Genomic DNA, 17,174 nt, shown 5'->3' with positions numbered 1-17,174 from the left:
CTTGCTGCCTAAGTGGCGAGGACATGGTAAGAACACGGGTTTGATTCAGAGGGTTAATGAGTGTCAGTGTGTAAACACCGGTGCAGTCTTTCTGCTGAGGCAGTAGATGTTTATAGATGTGAATTTTTCAGCAGCTATAAACGGAAGGTCTATTTGTTTTGTCTGAAGTGCATGGGAAAGGCTTGATCATAATGTCAGAAATTCAAGGCTAGCGGTTTAAAAAAAATCCTTAAGTTTCAAAGTTCAGCTTAAAATGTCATGGCATGGCTTCTGGAAGGGAGGCACCAGAGCAGGCAAGCTGCAGCAGCCCAGCGAAGGCAGACAGCACAGCACTGGTGGCTCTGTCCTCCCCGAAATGCATGCACGCCTGTGGTTTACTAAGGAAGCAGCTCAACACACACATCTATGACTTTACTGCGTTCGAGTCAAGAGGTACGGCAGTAGATAATATCACCTCTCAGCACAGGGACAGCAAACAACAGCTTGTACCTTTCTCCTACAAACCCATCTGCCCCGGCTGAATATGATTGACTGAGAAGTCACGTACTCAGCCTCATCTATCTCCCCAGTTGGCGGAGAAAAAAAAATGCAATTCAGGTTTCAGCATTTTTGTAATCCCTCTGAGCCTCCCATTAAATTTGCTCTACTGTGTGGGAAAGGATTAAAGATTCTTTGGGCTCCAAAACACAGTATACAAAAATTAAGTACTACAGCATGGTTTGTGGTAAGGCAGCAACTAAAGTGCACAGCCTGCCACATAACCCAGAGCAGCGAGTTCTCTTTGATAAGTAACACTTGTTGACAGCTTAAAAGTTCTGTTGGTAACACATGCCACAGTTGTGTATGGCCTTTGTTTTAAATATTCTGTATGCAAACATACTTCATAAGTAATTTCAGAAGTGATCAGAGTTGTTCATATGCTGTTACCGACTTAGTTCAGAGTGCCTAAAGAGGGACTATTTGCTGGCAAGGAGAACTTCTGTTCCTTTAAGAATGGCTCATAAATTCTCCCTTGTAATAAATATTTCAGGATTAAAATCAATGCGTTACAAGTTTCAGACAAGGCTGTTTATCAAGATGAAATAGTTCATTTCCTAAAAGGCAATGTTATTTACATTTTATGTGAGTGTGGGCATAGATGAGAAATTTTTATTTAAGAGCTGCCAGGATTTTTCCCCTCAAAAATGGCAAATGAAAAATACTGAAACATTTCTTTCTCTAATTTTTAACTACTTTGAGAGCCTAACTTGCTGTCAGGCTTAGTTTGTGCACTATTAAATTCTACTAAATATATTGTGCTTAGTGTAATTAAGCATCTAGCCTTTTTTGTCCTAATTCCATAATTAAATATATGAACTTTTTTTTTTTTTTTTTGGTGAAAAAGACACAGAGCTACTGTGTACCCAGGCCTTGGGCAAAAAGTAGGGTGAGAAAGGGCGTAATATATATTAAAAATTAGACTCCAAAACTCATACTTTTAAAATAAGTGTTGTCTTCTCCTATTTATATTAGCAGACTTGCATGAAATGTCTTCCTTCCACATCTCAACTGTTAAGCAAAGAGCTGCGTGTATCACCAACTGCAAACTGACTACAATTTACCAATGCTACAATATGGACTATAAAGTACTAAACAAGAGGAATCAAAGCATCAGTGTTGCATTTTTGTCACTTTTAATTTCCTCATTGCACTAGAAAGCACAAATATATGAGGTGTGAACACCTTCTCATAAACAAGAGGTCAGCTCCAGTGTGTGTAAAATGTTACTGCTGAAATAAATGTATAACTGTTTTCACCATTTGTAAGACAAATTAAATTAGGGTTCCAGAGGAACGGGAAAAAAATACCATGCCATGCGATTTTTATCTAGGCTGTCCACACAAAAAGCATAATAAGAAATATCTGCTGACTATATGCATCTTTTTATTTTTCATTATATTCATCTATCATTTTTCTAAACGTACAGCCTGTTTGCTTTTCCCTCTGTAGTTATATTTTCCCTCTGTAGTTCTAATGTTAACTTTTAATATGAGCCTTCGTACAGTATTCCTCAATGTCATTGTTTCAAGATTTTATATATGCAGATATTTTATGTATCCATTATGTTTTCTTAAGGTTTTCTTAAGGCTGATAGCAGTATTATTTACAAAAAAAAATGCTTATGGAAAGAAAAATGTCATTATGAAAAACCTTAATATATGGGCTACTCACTTCTTGGTTTGTTTTTAGTCTCTCTTGTGAAGCTAAAATTATAACCTGTTTACTTTCCGGTTTTGGATTTCTGATATTTTGATTTTATTTCAGGTTACTATTGGCCAGCTGTATTCCACGCAGAAATTGGTTATTGAGAGTCCAGGAAACACATAGCTATGAGAAGACTCTGATCCTGAAGCAACACTGGACCATCTTCAGCATCCTACAGTGCCACATACAGATGCATAAACTCACTGCACATGTCTGAGCTTTTCTGTTCAGCAGAAGAAATGCCTGAGAGACTCAGTTTTTGGCAACCAAAGTACTATTTTCTAATGGTTCACATGTTCTAAAATATATAGCTGTGATTTATAATTGCATGTAAGGTAGTCTTTAAATCTGTTTGCTTGTATGTCTCATGTGATGAAATAGTTCCTGCCCTACTTTGACAATAAAACTTCATTAAACTACCAGATACATTATTCTGCTGCCGACCTTTTCTCTCACTGAGCACAAAAGATGTGTTAGATTTAAAACCCCTCACCCAGTTATTAAGTTCTTATTGAGACTGTTTCATTTATTAATATACAGCTTCTGAATTAAATTACTAAATACATAGTTCATTTTAAATATTTAAACCAGAGATGAACAGAGTTTTCATCTCCTGAACTTTGATACTTACAAATATCACAAGCTGCATTGTGTGATTTCTTTAAAGAGCATCCCTTGACATTTCAGGAGGTGACATAAAAATTTCACTGGTTCTTTCTTTAGTTTCCAAGAGTTAATAACCAGCCTTATCCTCCTTTTAACAATGAACAGATCAGAGGGCTGGAGCACCTCTCCTATGAAGACAGGCTGAGAGAGTTGGGGTTGTTCAGCCTGGAGAAGAGAAGGCTCCAGGGAGACCTTGTAGCAGCCTTCCAGTACCTGAAGGGGGCCTACAGGAGAGATGGGAAGGGACTCTTTGTCAGGGAGTGGAGTGATAGGACGAGGTGTAATGGTTTTAAACTGAAAGAGGGGAAATTTAGATTAGACATTACGAGGAAATTCTTTACTGTGGGGGTGGTGAGGCACTGGAACAGGTTGCCCAGAGAAGTTGTGGATGCCCCACCCCTGGAAGTGTTCAAAGCCAGGCTGGATGGGGCTTTGAGCAACCTGGTCTAGTGGGAGGTGTCCCTGCCCGTGGCAGGGGGTTAGAAATAGATGATCTTTAAGGTCCCTTCCAACCCAAACCATTCTATGAATGTAAGTCTTGCATCACCGAGGCTTGGGAGCTTTAAAATATATTTTCACCACTGAGTCCTTTTCTAAATTTGTTGAGGTGCAGCTATTAGCAGAAGGCACCACATCACTTTATGCAAGGTTTCACAAAGCTCTTGAAATTTGCAGGAGAAAAAGAACCTAACTGTGACAGTAACTCAAGTGCTGTAAGTCACAAATTGGCAGCAAGCTTTGCCTAGCAAAGTGGAACACAGTATAGGTCTTTATTGCTTACTATTAAATCTGTAGAATAATCAACATTTTTAAGACAATATGTTTTAAAAAAAAGACAAGCATAAATGCAGAAATTTTGATCAGGTTCTGTTCAAGTCATTGCTATGCTTGAATTTGTTTTCTATTAGAAATTGCAGAAAAATTAAGCTGTGCAAAGCTTTTTTAATGGCATTCAGAAAAAAAGCTTCCTTTTTTTTCAGGGGATTGTGGGTTTTATTAAGAAGAGAAACAGAAACTCAAGACTAGTTCCATGACACTGGCCTTTGAGAACCTCCCCTTACTTTTTATGCTTCTCAAAATTCATCTTTGTTTAGAACTTCTATTGTTTTGCTTTTTTCATGCTGTGTGATAACGTAATTAAAGCAGAGGATAGATTTAGAACAAACTCCCATTTCTCGCTACCATTTAAAGTGTATGTTATAATTTTGTACAGTTAGATTGAAGTATGTAGCAATGCATTCTATTAACAATATAGTGTACAGAATAAGCTACTGTAACTACCTGAAACTACAAATGTAGCCTCCATTCTCACTTTCAAATAAAAAGCAAATACAGTAATAATTGTCCTCGCGTTAGGTGTGTAAGTATTGCAGTGTAAATTGCTTTTAGTGGCCATTTTATTAAAATGGATTGTAATTGTTCTAATAGGTAAAATACATTAGATTCTGTATTTTAAGTCTCCACATTCACAACTGGATAATTAAGTGCACTTAAGTTAACAGTGAAAGTGAAGGAAAAGAACGGTTTAATTACTATTTAAGCTTCCAGTAAACTCAAAGAACTGTTACAATCTTACACTTTTAGAGGACCCAGGCTTGGAAGGGCTCCCAGTTTTACGCTCTAAGGGACTTGGTCCTTAAAACAGTGCATGCAAAGATTTAAAACATAAATCTTTGTTTAAAACGGCTTAATTACTGGAACAAGCACTGCATACCAATTCAAGATCTGCAAATGTATGCTACAAAACAAAATAAACTTCCTTATAAATAGTGTAGCCCTAATTTATAAAGAGGGACAACTCCATCAGTAACATTTTTACTATTTAAATCAAAGTTTTCAGCATGTTTACAAAACAATGTTTGTTTTCAAATGGAGGCCCTTTAAATATGCAATCATTTCTTACAAAATACCAGTACCTTTCCAGTGAAGTTTTCTTTATTGTTCAGTTTGCACCAAGAATACAGCTGTAGATGGTACATGCTGTCATACAGGTATGCAGTCATAGGAATGTGAAATTTCTTATTAATTCCCTCAGAAGTATGAAGGAGATTACTTCTCCATTAATGCCTGAAAATTCTGTTGTTAAGTTTTGGTGATAGGTACACTACTGCACTCCTAATTCAAGCCTTGTGCTCCTACTTTTTGTCTCAAGGTTACCACTCAAATTATCTCTCCTTTAGCTATTTATACCTGCAAAGGAGCAGTAGCAGCCTTCATGATACATTCTACAGAGAGGACTCATCAAGAAAACTACAAAAAAAAAAAAAAAAAAAAAAAAAATCAGGCTCTTGGTTTCTCTCTCTCCCCAATCCATAGAGCAGAGGTTAAGACAGCTCACTTTCTCAGTCAAAGAAAAATCAGTTCTTATGGCAAATTAACCATCAGCTTACCATACAGTACTTATACATTACTTATTAGAAGTAACATAAGAAAACTTCTGCTGCTAAGGACCAAAAGCCTGTGTAACACTATCTAACTTGTTAACAAAAGTACAAAGCTAGCAAAGGTATTAGCCTTTACTAAAATCACTGCATTTTATATGTCCGTTCCCTCCCTCTTTCGGACAGATCTATGTGTTTCCTTTCCTCACTAACACACATGTGAGTGCACCCTCCATTACTGTTATTTATGTGCGTATCAGTTGTACGTGATTGGAAGATACCTAGAAATACTATTTTTTCCTTGCCTATTGTGCATTTTAAGTAAATTAACATACCCAGTTCTGTATAAAAACATAGCTTACCAAATGCTTTATCATCAAAATCCTACAAACTACAGAAGGAAAATACTTAGAAACCACATCTAGCTTAGGAAGCCCAGCGCAGAAATAATATTTGTAGGCTGGGATGCCTTTAGGATTATGTTTGTACCCACTTGCCCTGTTCTTAACTCTTGGCGAGGCACGTGGTCCTCGTCCCTAATGGAGACAGCATCCCGGAGAGCTGGCACCGTGGTCCAGCCTCAGAGCTGCTGTGCTCTTACAGCTGCACCTTCTGTGCTTCACCAGTTCCGTTTACGTTGCAATACTCATTAAATCTCTCTCTTGGCACATTGACAGCAGCTTTGTTGGATTTTGTCAAAGCAGTGTAAACAACAGGAATAGTTAAAACACAAAAGGAGTGATCTCATGACTTATGTACAATGTCCACCATTATAAAAAGTATATCCTTTTCCTTAGAACAGAAAGGAGCTCAATAAATATCTTTACTAGAGCTGCAATGTCTTAGCAAAACAAGCGGGCTTTTGGATTATATTAAAAATGCTTGTCTGATCCTGATCTCAACGTTTCAGCAAACCATTAACCTCAGCAGTATGCACCAAAATTTGAATGTTTACATATACTAAAGTTTGTCATGACTTTCACAGTATAAACTTGGAATAAGCTCTCTGAAATAAAAATTAAAAAAAACCAATTTGTTTAATATTGTTCAAAGGGCAGGCATTTCTGTTGTGTGTTACAACTTCTCAGGAGATTTTATTGCAATTGAAAGCTCAGTTTCAAAATGCCCAGATATGTCAGAGGTACAGCTGTCCTGGAGGAAAGCAACCCAAGAGAAGTAGAATGTGAACACTTCACAGTGAACTCTTTACATACAATGCTGAAATAGGCCAAAAAGGATTTTAACTTACTACTCCCATTTCTAGAAAGGTATTTCTATATAAAACTTCACCAAGTTTCCAGGCATTAAAAGCATTACTTTCACCGTCTAACATCAGCAGGCAGAAGAGTAATTTTATGGAGAAGCACCAGTCCCTCAACTTCCAACAATGCAACATAAATGCATCTCTCCCGGTGTCCAGCAAGGACCATACGTACACATAAACAGAGTCATGAAAGAGCTGTGCGCTGACTGTTTTCCTGAGTTTTCCATCATGATCTACAGTGAAATCCTGGCATTATTCAAGTCAGGGGTATACTGTTCGCTTTGTTCCACGGTTCTTAACACAGGCATAATTATTTCATACTCTTAGGAATATTTTGCTCAATGACCTTTATAAAAAAAGAAGGAAGGTGTGTAGCTCTTTTACTGAGAGTTTACATTCTTACTTTTTTCAGTATTTTAGAATATAAGAATAGTCCACAAGCCCTTAATGTATAAGCAGGAAAAAAGAGAGAGAAGCCAGTAATTCTTCCAACGCTGTGTATTTTCTACAACTGTAAGAGGAAAAAATCGGAACTCTCAAACCTATTTCACAAACATATGCACCTTCAAAGGATTCTGCAGCTTGCACAGGAAATTAAATGTCATCAATGTGTTGCAAGAGATGCTTCTTTCTAAACTACTTACCTTTTTTACTGTGAAGCCCAATACCTACTGAAGCTTTACAGGAGGGGGAAGTGATGGTAAGTAGTGCATTTAAATGACTACTGTTCTGTGTTCAGAGTCAGAGAACTATGGAGACCTGTGAAGAATGTACAAGCTTTCTACTCAAAGAATGCACCCCATAAATATTTATACCAGTCTTTGGCAATATGCTAATCCAAGACAAGTAATTTTCCCTCTCTTAAAAAAAGAATAATGAAAAACAATTAAGGTGATTTAATTACTGCCACGCATAGACAGCAGATTTTGAACTCTTGACAGATGAACATTCATCAAAGTGCCATGTTATCCTAACCCCATAACACAAGACTCTGAATAGAATAGACAATTAAACCTAGATCACTTCCCCTACCTTCCCGCAGTACTTTGGGCTGGATCCAAATCCCAGAGCAGCCAATGGGAGCAGAAGCCAGGCTTTTCAAGTACTGACTGAAGGCCTCAGCTTTAAATAAAACAGAAGTAGTTTGCATGCAAGTTTGCAGTTCTTCATGACACCAAAGTAAATTTAGTTTCACAGTCCTTTTCTGAATCATTTACATCTGAATTTAAATGTAAGCATAAGTGGCAAAAAATTGCTTAAGGAAGATTTAACTTTGATGTCCTTCACAATAACTCGCTATGGAGTTTCAAATATATTAAACTTTTTGGTTTTATATACGCCTATAAAACCATTTGGCAGCTATTTCTCCCCTAAGCCCTTAATCCATGGGGAGGGGGGGGAATGAAATCTGCATAAAATGAACATCTTTGGAGCTCGAATTTTTCTGAGAGCGCTAACAAATCTTTTATCTTTTTTTTGTTTTCTTAAGTTATAGGAGGGAGGGTGTTTATGAGCACATCCTCCAAAAGTTATGCTCTGAATCTTTATAAAATACTACAGTAACAGTAATGCAACCAAACGAGAAGAGTGCTTCAATTAACATTTTATTCTGTTGGGCCTTCTGATTTAATGGAATTAGAACTACTTCATTTTTAATACATTTCTTTGAGAATAAAATTGCAATTGTGCCATGTATCTCAGCCAACGACCACGAGCAGCAGCCCTGTGCTTTGCTGATGGGGTACACACATGGCCCAGTTCTGATTTTTACACTGCTGCCCAATGTAATCTTTGCTGAGGCTTTGCATTTCTGTAGCCCCCAGTAACCTCATCTATGAAAATGCAGAGAACTGTGTGTGTAGGCAGTGTTTGAAACCTGCTTTGGAAATTATGTTTCTATAACATTGTAAAAGTACCAAAATGTACTATTTATTAAAAAGTGAGTATGTTTGATTCTCGTCTGAGAGGTTCCCCCTTTCACAAAAAGTAATTCTTAATAATAAATAAAAACACTTTACCTGTTACAAAAACACAAAAATGTTGTGCTTTAATTCTCACAATTTGCATGATTTTAGATTGGCACCAATTTTCTGAAGCACTGAAAAGCATTTTACTGTTTAGTCCCAGCAAATACTTTCCAGTGTTTTGAATTTCAGATCACACATCTGAAGAGAACAGATAAATGTCACATTTTGTGATGTGGATGTTTTCCACCCATTGCCCATAGTTTACAGCGTACCAGAGAGCACTTCTAGCCCTCTATCAATAAGGGTGACCAGACGGGACTCTCCGAGGCACCAGCTCTGCGCCTCTGCCCAGACACAGCCATCAGAATGTGGATACTCCTTTAAATTCCGCTTAAGGAGAGATCCCTCCCTCCCTTTTCTTGGCAAAGTTTCCTTCTTCTCTGAAGCAATTAATAAACAAAACACAGAATAAGAAATAGGCTCCAGAAGCCCCAAATATTACACCATATTTAAATGAAGAATCAATCTGACTGCTGTTAGCATCGCATAGCAGCTTAAGAGCACGCCGTTTCATTGACACAACCAGCTGACGAAAGGCTAATTCGTATCAGCTTATTCCATGTAATATCCTGTAATCCTATAATGCACGATAGCTTTAAAAGAAAGTTGTGTAGGGAAATAGTAGAGTTCACTATTCTCCCTTAAAACCTTCCGTGATTTTGGCAAGAGTTTAGTGTAACCCGGAAAACAACAGTAAGAACTTCTTCCTGTTTGCCCGCATTTTCAAAGCCATTATTCGGCGAGCAGATGGGTACCGTTCTAACAGCTAGATGGTTTCTTAAGAAATTAAACACCTCTTCATATTTGGCTGTATTCTCATGGTATGGTTTGTGTACGGGGCTTTTAGGGGGGAGGGAGGGAGGGCAGGCTGCATTTCAGCAGCATTGCGTGTGTTAGCAAAACTGCAGGAACTGTAGCCTGAAGCTCTCTCTGCTTCACATCTTTTCCCCAGACAGCGCCCTGCTTCTATCTCCGATTTTGTACCAGCTCTCTCAAGAGGCAGGCTATCTCAAGACTTATTTTCAAGTAAAGGGAATTTTATAGAGGTGCAATTTTTTTCTAAGGTGCTCACAATGGGCTTTAAAGTGTTTTACATCTTCAGAGGAAATGTAGAGCTGAGAAAACTCACAGTATGCTCTGTTTTAAAAAAGAAAATAATCTTCCAAACTCTTGCTGAAGAACATACATCCATGTCAGAACATTTTCTGCATTCTGACAATATCTTATCTACTTATTTTTTCATCCAAAAATTTAAGCCAAATTTTGAGACACTTTATAAGAATAAAACAAGTCAAAGCTGCAGAAGAGCCAGAACAAAATTCGACTGGAACCTGCCTATTTTCCACCCGTGCTACTAAAGCTTCCTCACCTGATGGCTCTGCGCGGGATGCGTTACAAGAGCATACTGAGCCATCAGGTACTTACAGGGCGACCTGCCTTGTGGCTCTGGCAGGACAACAGTCATTTTCAGCTACAGCCCTAAATGCCACTTACGGATGGGCATGTCCCTGGTTATCCTGAGGCACACTAACAGCTTGATCTCCTCTTTAGGGTAGGGGCACAACCAGGCTGCAAAGCAAAGAAGTATCCCATTATGTTTTGCTATAGAGAAAAAAAGAGTTGTAATGGTGAGTTTTTTAACTTTTTCAAAGCTTTTTTTATTCTTACAAACCCATTTTCATTGGTACTTTTTGCTTAATTTCAGGACTTGGGACACCAGCAGTAGTCAACCTCTGGGCTTGCAATGCAAGAGTGAAGACTACAGAAATCATTTCAAGTGTCCAGTGCCATAAAGTCCACGGTGTGCACACAAACCCCTTTCCCAACAATATACAAATACTGAAAAAGATGTAGCAAAATAAGTCAAATAAATTATAAATACTTGAGAAATGTGGTGCAAAATGTAACATAAGGAGAGCTGAACTAAGGCACTCGCTTTCATTCATTACTGAGGACACCCTCTCTACATCGCATTGTCACTCCTCGGTGAGAAGGTCATCCAAATCAGTCACTGCTCCCCAAATCTGAAAACACAGAACTGTGAGACAGACACTGTTTTTTACTTTAGAGTGCATTACTCAAAGGTGTTACCAAAGTTCTCTTGATACACCCAGCATCAGCAAATATTTTTAACTCCTCCTTTGTCCCGTTTTTAGACTTGTCAATTGTGTGAAGTCACCAGTCTATTTTAAGCGAAAGTATTTTTGCAGAAGTCCCTGTTGGCTGCTATTAGCCAGACGGGATCTACACACAAGCCTGGGGAAGGCGGGGAGTGGTATCAAAGTGTGCTGAATGACAAAAACCAGAGCAGCCCAGTCCAGCCCCAGATCCAGCTCCAACACGACTGCCTGTTGTTCAGAGCTGCCACAGGCACGGCAAAAGGTGGGACGGGCACGCAAGCCTGTCATGAGTTTGACAGGTGATCACAGCAGTGAATCGCATTGTTACAGAGTCCATTGAACTAAAAAAATAATAATAATTTAAAAAAAAAAAAAAGACAAAGCACACCATTGCTGTTGCGGTACTATGTCTTTGAAATGGCTGTGAGAATGGGGAAACTGGGATGCTAAGTTAAATCTGTAGAGAACATGCCGCTAAGTTTTCACACAAGTGCTCCGTGCATCTCTGACTAACCGGGTAAGTGAAGTCAAGCCCAAATCAAGACCCCAAAAATTCACTTCAAGAGGGGAAAAGCAAAGCCCACACTACTCAGTCTCCTTGTTCTCTCTCTCTCAAAAAAAAAAAAAAACAACCCAAAAGAAACACGATTCCACAAGGCACAGCAATGCGAGCCTAGGATCATCCGTATCTTGCCGGCAAAACCGAAGCGCCCGCTTAAAAACCACCAGATTTCGGGGAGTCTCCGGGACGGCTGCCTCGGCTGGCGCCCTCTCGAGCGAGCCCGGGGCTGCGGCCGCCGCCCCCCGCCCGGCCGGGCCATCAGTAGCGGGGGGCGGCGGGGGGCGGCGGGAAGCTGGCGGCGGGGGGCGGCGCGGGGCCGGCCCCGGGGGATCCGAAGCACCGCAGCGTGTAGTTGCGGCCACCGTTGTTGTCCCAGTACTCGCCCTGCGGGCTGCGGTAGCGGATGGCGAAGTGGAGGGCCGAGCCCTCCCGCAGGCTCGGCGGGACGCACAGGCTGAAGCCGTAGCGCTCGGCCGGCGGGTCGCCGGCGGTGGCCGGGGCCGGGGGCAGGGGGGCGGCGGGGACGTCCAGGAAGGAGAGCCACTCGTTGAAGGTGTAGCGCACCGTCACCTCCTTGGGGCCGGGGCAGCCCAGCACTCGCACCGTGCCCCGCACGTCGTTGGGCGCCGGGGGCCGCCCCAGCCGCTCCAGGCAGACGCGCTGCCGCCGCAGCCGCTCGGCGCTGGGCTCCCCGCCGTCGGGGAAGTCGGGCAGCAGGCGGAGGGCGGGCGGCGGGGGCTCCTGGCCGGGCGGCGGCGGCTGCCGCTCCTCGCCGGGCGGGCTCTGCAGGCGGGACAGCGCGGCGGGCGGCACCTGCGGCTCCTCGGCGTCGCTGAAGTGCTTGACGCTGGCCAGGCTCAGCCCCAGCGTGTCGGCGAACTGCACCCGCTTCTTGCACTTGCTGCAACAGCCTTCGGCCGCCGCCTCTTCTTCTTCTTCCTCTTCTTCCTCCTCCTCCGCCTCTCCCTCCTCTTCCCCCTCCTCCCGCCGCTCGCCGGGGACGGGGACGGGGGACGGCGGCCGCCCGCAGCGGCGCACCTCCAGCAGCAGCAGCCGCTCCGCCGCCGCCTCCCGCTTGGCCTCCGAGGGCACCGTCGGGGCCGGGCCGCGGAGCCGCCGCCGCTGCTCCTCCGCCGCCAGCTCTTGCCGCGGGCGTGCGGGGCTCGCCATGGCGGGCCCGCCGGCTGGGCCCGTCCCGGCCGCCCCTGTGGCGGCAGACGGAGCGGCCGGCACCGCTTTATCCGGCAACCCCCGCCGCAGGCCCCGGGCGGGGGGCGCGTCTCCCCCCCCCCCCCCCCGCCGGGCCCCGAGCCTCCCCGCGGGGCTGCGGGGCGGGGGCGGGACCTCCCGGGACGGGCAACGCGGAAAGAGGAGCGGCCGCGACGGGCGGCCCCGCACGTCCTCCCCGCCCGCCCGCAGCCCGCCGGCGGGGCCGCCGTTGCCAGGGCGCGGAGGAGAGCGCTGCGAGCAACGCTGTCGGGCGTTTTATGGGGCGTTTGGAAGGAGAAATGTGGGGAGAAACGGCGGGCGCGCCCGCGGAGCCGGCGGTGCCAGCGGGCTGTCCCCCCCCGCTCCGGCCCGCGGAGTCAGGCCGGGGGGAAAGCGCTGCTGGAGGCCGCTTCGTTGTTATTATAATTAGTTATTATCATTATCATCATTATTTAAGTTTCCACCCATCGGAGAGACCCCGAAGAGAAAGCCCCGAGGGTGAGGATTAAGCAGGACGTCGCCCAGCGCCACGCTGGCGTCACGGAGGAGTTACAGCCGTGCCCCCGGGGCTGAGCCGCCCCCCTCCCCGCCGGCCCGAGGGTGGGCAGCGACGGGTCCGGTCCATGTGCCGAGCTCCTCAGGTGTCCATTCTGCAGCTGAGCGCTTGTGAGAGGCGCACACCACACGCCACACACACACCCCCCGGCTTTTATGTTTAAATTGGTTTCCACCTATCCTACCCGCAGAGAAAAGCTTTGAGACCGGAGCTCGAGGGCAAAACCCCAAAGGTAAAAGGAACACCAAAGGCGTTCACTTTTTAAAGTATGATATCTCGTGTAAGCAAATCTCTGTAACCATTTGTTACCCACAGTTGGTCCTAGCAGTATTCAGCTTGTGGAAAATGAAGTCCAAAGGCTCAGGAGGCACACACACCCGTGCACATGCACCATTTTTGAAGGTCAGGCTGTCTTCGAAGTTTCCACTTAACAACAACAAAAAAAATCAAGGAGGAAAAACAAAATACAGGCTTTACCTTTTGAACAAATAAATATCATTAGAACCTTCCATCAGTTTTATTTTCTGAGCATGATGTATAGTAAACAGCATCCTCGCAGCAAAATACTTTTATTAATATGGTGAGATCCATCTCTGGGAATTTTCCAAACTTAATTCTGTATGTAAAATTTGTGCATGCCACTGCTGTTGCCCGGGGCTGATTTGCACAGATGATTGCAAAAATACTACATTATTAAATTTCCCTCCATTCTTTTTCTTGTGGAATAGACACTAAAAATCATAGGCAAGTAACACGGTACTTTCTGAAGCAGTACACTCCCACTATGGATTTATCAGAGGGTTTTTTTTGTTTGTTTTGCATAGTTTATTTTATTTTTAGCATCAGTCTGGTTGCCAAAAAGCAGCCTCCCAACATGAGTGAACCCAGTGCAGTTCAGGAGAGCGTGCAGGCTGGGCCTCGCAGAGGAACGAATGTCAAAGCAGCAGAAACACCACTAAACAGTTTCCTCAGCAGATGCTGCTGTGAGGATGTTCTTACTGCACCTCGACTGAAGAGCTGAACAGTGAACAGTTACTTGGAAGTGCCGAATAACCTGACCCCTCTAGCTTCTGGCTGCGCACTCGACATTGGTTAGTAATTCAGTTTAGAGCATTGTAAAAAGAGGAACGAAGGACAAATGTTCTCGCTGGCACCAGCTGTGCTAATGGAAAACATGACGAGTACCAGTCTGCCATCAACTGCTCGTCACCACCGCTCTGCTGCAAGCTGCCACGTTCCCTAGGCTGTTGGCTGAACTCTTCATAGGAGCACTCCTTTGCCTACGGCTCTCCAAGTGAACTGCTGTGCCATCATTTAAGCTCTTCGAACTAAGCAGCCTCACCTTAGTGGTACTAAACCACAGAGCACGCTCTTGAGCTGCTCAGAGACTCAGCTGAGGTCTGCGATGCAGCGCAAGAAGGAGGGGAAGGATGGTCTTTCCACACACGACTGTTGGCAAGGAAGACACCAGTTTCACCTGCTTTCACCATCGCTTCTGACCTACCTGTGGCAGTAACAGAGCAAGGGGAGACAATGTTGGGCCACTCTCCTGTTAGCACGCACTTTGATGAAAACAGGTTGCAATGCTGGTGCTTTCTTACTCATGCCTGGAAAATGAGACCTAATGACCCACCTATCCCGGGCTTGTGGCACCTCAAATTACCAAGCTGGCAAGAACAAAAATGAATAGATGATGTGTGGGTAACAGTGCTTAGTACTTACAATATTGTCAAGATTCCTTAGATAAAAAACAACACTACTACTTTACTTTCTCTATATAAAATAGTGGTATCTATTTTATGGTGAGGAACACAGAAATGAAGAAACCAGCCCTTACTTCCTCATGTGGTGTTTATTCCACTAGTGCATGCTTTCTCAGCTTGCCAAATCATTAACAAATGTTAAGCAGTAAAGGGAAAAAATGTGCCATTTGCTGATAACGCAAAACCATTTGGAGTACTGGAAATTGCAGAGGAATGTGAAAGGTTCAAGCAAAATAAGGGACAGCAGAAAGAGAAACTTAATGTAAATATTGACAAAAGTTAAGTAATATTGTAGCAATTAATATACATTTCTTACATATTCCATAACTCTGGGAGACAGGCCTGCAAAAAGGACTACTGTTCACAGAAATTAAGCAAAAACAGTTACGGCAACAGGAATCTGCACTGCAGTAAAATAATTAAAATCAGGCAATTAATGGCATACAAAGGGAAGTCGGATTTTTAGTGGTAATCGATTGCTACCATTCTGAAAGGGAGTAATTTAAAATCACCTAAACCTTTACAACAGATGTTCAACTATGTGACAAACTATGCCAGTGGACATTAGTCAAGGAGGCATTTAGTGTTGCCTCTGAAGTATTTCAAAATGGATTCTCTTAAAAGAAGGGGGCAACCAGGGTCTCAGGCTTCTAAGTGTTATTCACCATATTTATTATTCAAGAAACGTTGAGATAAAGATTTCCTGGTAAAAGAGAGACAGCAGATTTGCAGTCAGGAGGTTTTTTGCTTTCCCAGAGCTTTGACCAGTTACGTTTAAGGTCATAAACTACACACAGGATCAACACAGCACCTTCTTCTTTCACTTCCCTCTACCCTCTCCCCATCCTGCATTCAACACACACATCTTGCAGGAGCGTTTGCATCCTAAGATGGCTGCTGAATGACATAAAAAAATGAATGTGCAAATCACTGGTAAGCGATCCGTGGTATTACTTTCTCAATGCACACTACGATCGCATGAGTTTGTATTTCTCGGGACTCGCTAGATCAGAGATTTTTGGTTTGGAGCTCTATTTGACGTGCAATTTAATAAATTGGTCAAGTTACGCGGATCAATATTCATCATCCTTTGGACACAAAACGGACATGAAAATACTTGTTTGCAGACACCCAGAGTCAAGTAACTGGAGGAGTCTGTTGATCCACCTCAACAACACAATGTAATCCAGAAGCCCATTCAAACACTGTTCATCATTGCTTTTTATGCACTTTTAATATTAGCTTCAACCTTCAAACCCCAAACTAGCAGATTTTCCAGTTAGTCCAAGAGGAAAGTATTCTAATTCTGGATGTACCTAGTTCAAATATGCCAAATATCTCCAATTTCCCACTCAAGTCTTTTCTAAGAAAATCTCCCGTGACAATAGCTTATCAGAAAACACGAGTGAGTAATAGCTCCTAAGTACTATGAAACAATTTACAGGGGTTTAGAAATATGCAGAGATTATCACAGTTCATACACAAAATTAATAACATCTTTTCTCAAATTCTAGCAGCATTCATTCTGAATTATCTTCTTGCTTCACTTTCAAAATCATGTAGTTCTTCATCCCAGTTTTAACAAAACTTGTTCAAAATGGCAGGGAGGATATTAATGGCCTTCTCAATTATTAAAAAAAAAACCCTTCCTATCCCATAGGAAGCTCTAGCTTCTCTGTGTTTTTAATAAGGATACAATTTCAATTTACTATGTTTGTGAGGATTGTCAAACACTGAATGAAAAACTTAGTGGATCTATGCAATCTGAATAGAAATTATTCAGAAGTTAGATTATTAGACCTAATTTTTTTCTTTATGCAGGAAAAACTAAGCAGCTGTACTCCCAAAAGCCATGCACTAGGTTTGTAATGGAAAAAGTTCAGAAATGAAAACAAATATTTGTTGGAAGTGATTATTTTAGGAAGTGATTACTTTAGTTTCCAAATTGTAAATACAAAGATTTAAACTGAATTTAAGCAAAATCCTTTAGCTCTTTCAGTCTCTTAGACAATCACTTTTAGAGATGTCGGCTGTATATTTTGTCTTTTCTGGTAGCAGACTTGCACCTGACGTTCCTTATGGGATGCAGAGATTACTTTAAATATACGAAAATATATTTATTCAGTTTTCCTGAATTACAGCAATGGCTGTGTTTCCCATAACAACGTGGAATATCCTTTTCAATTACCTGAGATATCTCAGATGAAGTATTTGGCAATAAGGCAAGGAATGTCCCTTCACTTTGGTGAAATGCTAACCTCTTCCAAGTTGGAGTTTTGTAATTTCTTTCAGTAGGTCTGAGATATCTCTGCATCTGGTATGAAATCAAGCCCATTCTTTGTGACAAGCAAAGATATAGTAATGGCACAAAGGATTAATCTT

At 42.4% G+C, this 17,174-nt stretch overlaps 2 protein-coding genes across 2 annotated transcripts in view; one reads left to right on the top strand and one right to left on the bottom strand.

Annotated features, from left to right (window-relative positions):
• LYRM4 (LYR motif containing 4) overlaps nt 1–4,254 on the top strand; it is a 90,718-nt gene extending 86,464 nt beyond the window's left edge. Inside the window, exon 3 of the mRNA XM_074146311.1 lies at nt 2,305–4,254. Coding sequence (XP_074002412.1) covers nt 2,305–2,367 — 63 coding nt within the window. The 3' untranslated portion in view covers nt 2,368–4,254. The remainder of the gene's footprint in view (nt 1–2,304) is intronic.
• Nucleotides 4,255–11,522: 7,268 nt separating this feature from the next.
• PPP1R3G (protein phosphatase 1 regulatory subunit 3G) lies at nt 11,523–12,434 on the bottom strand. The gene has a single exon (XM_074146870.1). It carries the CDS (start codon nt 12,432–12,434, stop codon nt 11,523–11,525), a length of 912 nt encoding a protein of 303 aa, XP_074002971.1.
• Between the last annotated feature and the right edge of the window lie 4,740 nt (nt 12,435–17,174).

Source organism: Numenius arquata, chromosome 4, assembly GCF_964106895.1.
Source record: "Numenius arquata chromosome 4, bNumArq3.hap1.1, whole genome shotgun sequence".
In the NCBI taxonomy this organism is placed as follows: Eukaryota; Metazoa; Chordata; class Aves; order Charadriiformes; family Scolopacidae; genus Numenius; species Numenius arquata.
Note: the sequence above shows the minus strand (reverse complement) of the source record. Positions and strands in the feature narration are given on the sequence as shown.

Excerpts from the sequence above, each read along its gene's own strand:
- PPP1R3G (XM_074146870.1), bottom strand. The coding sequence starts at position 12,434 with ATGGCGAGCCCCGCACGCCCGCGGCAAGAGCTGGCGGCGGAGGAGCAG.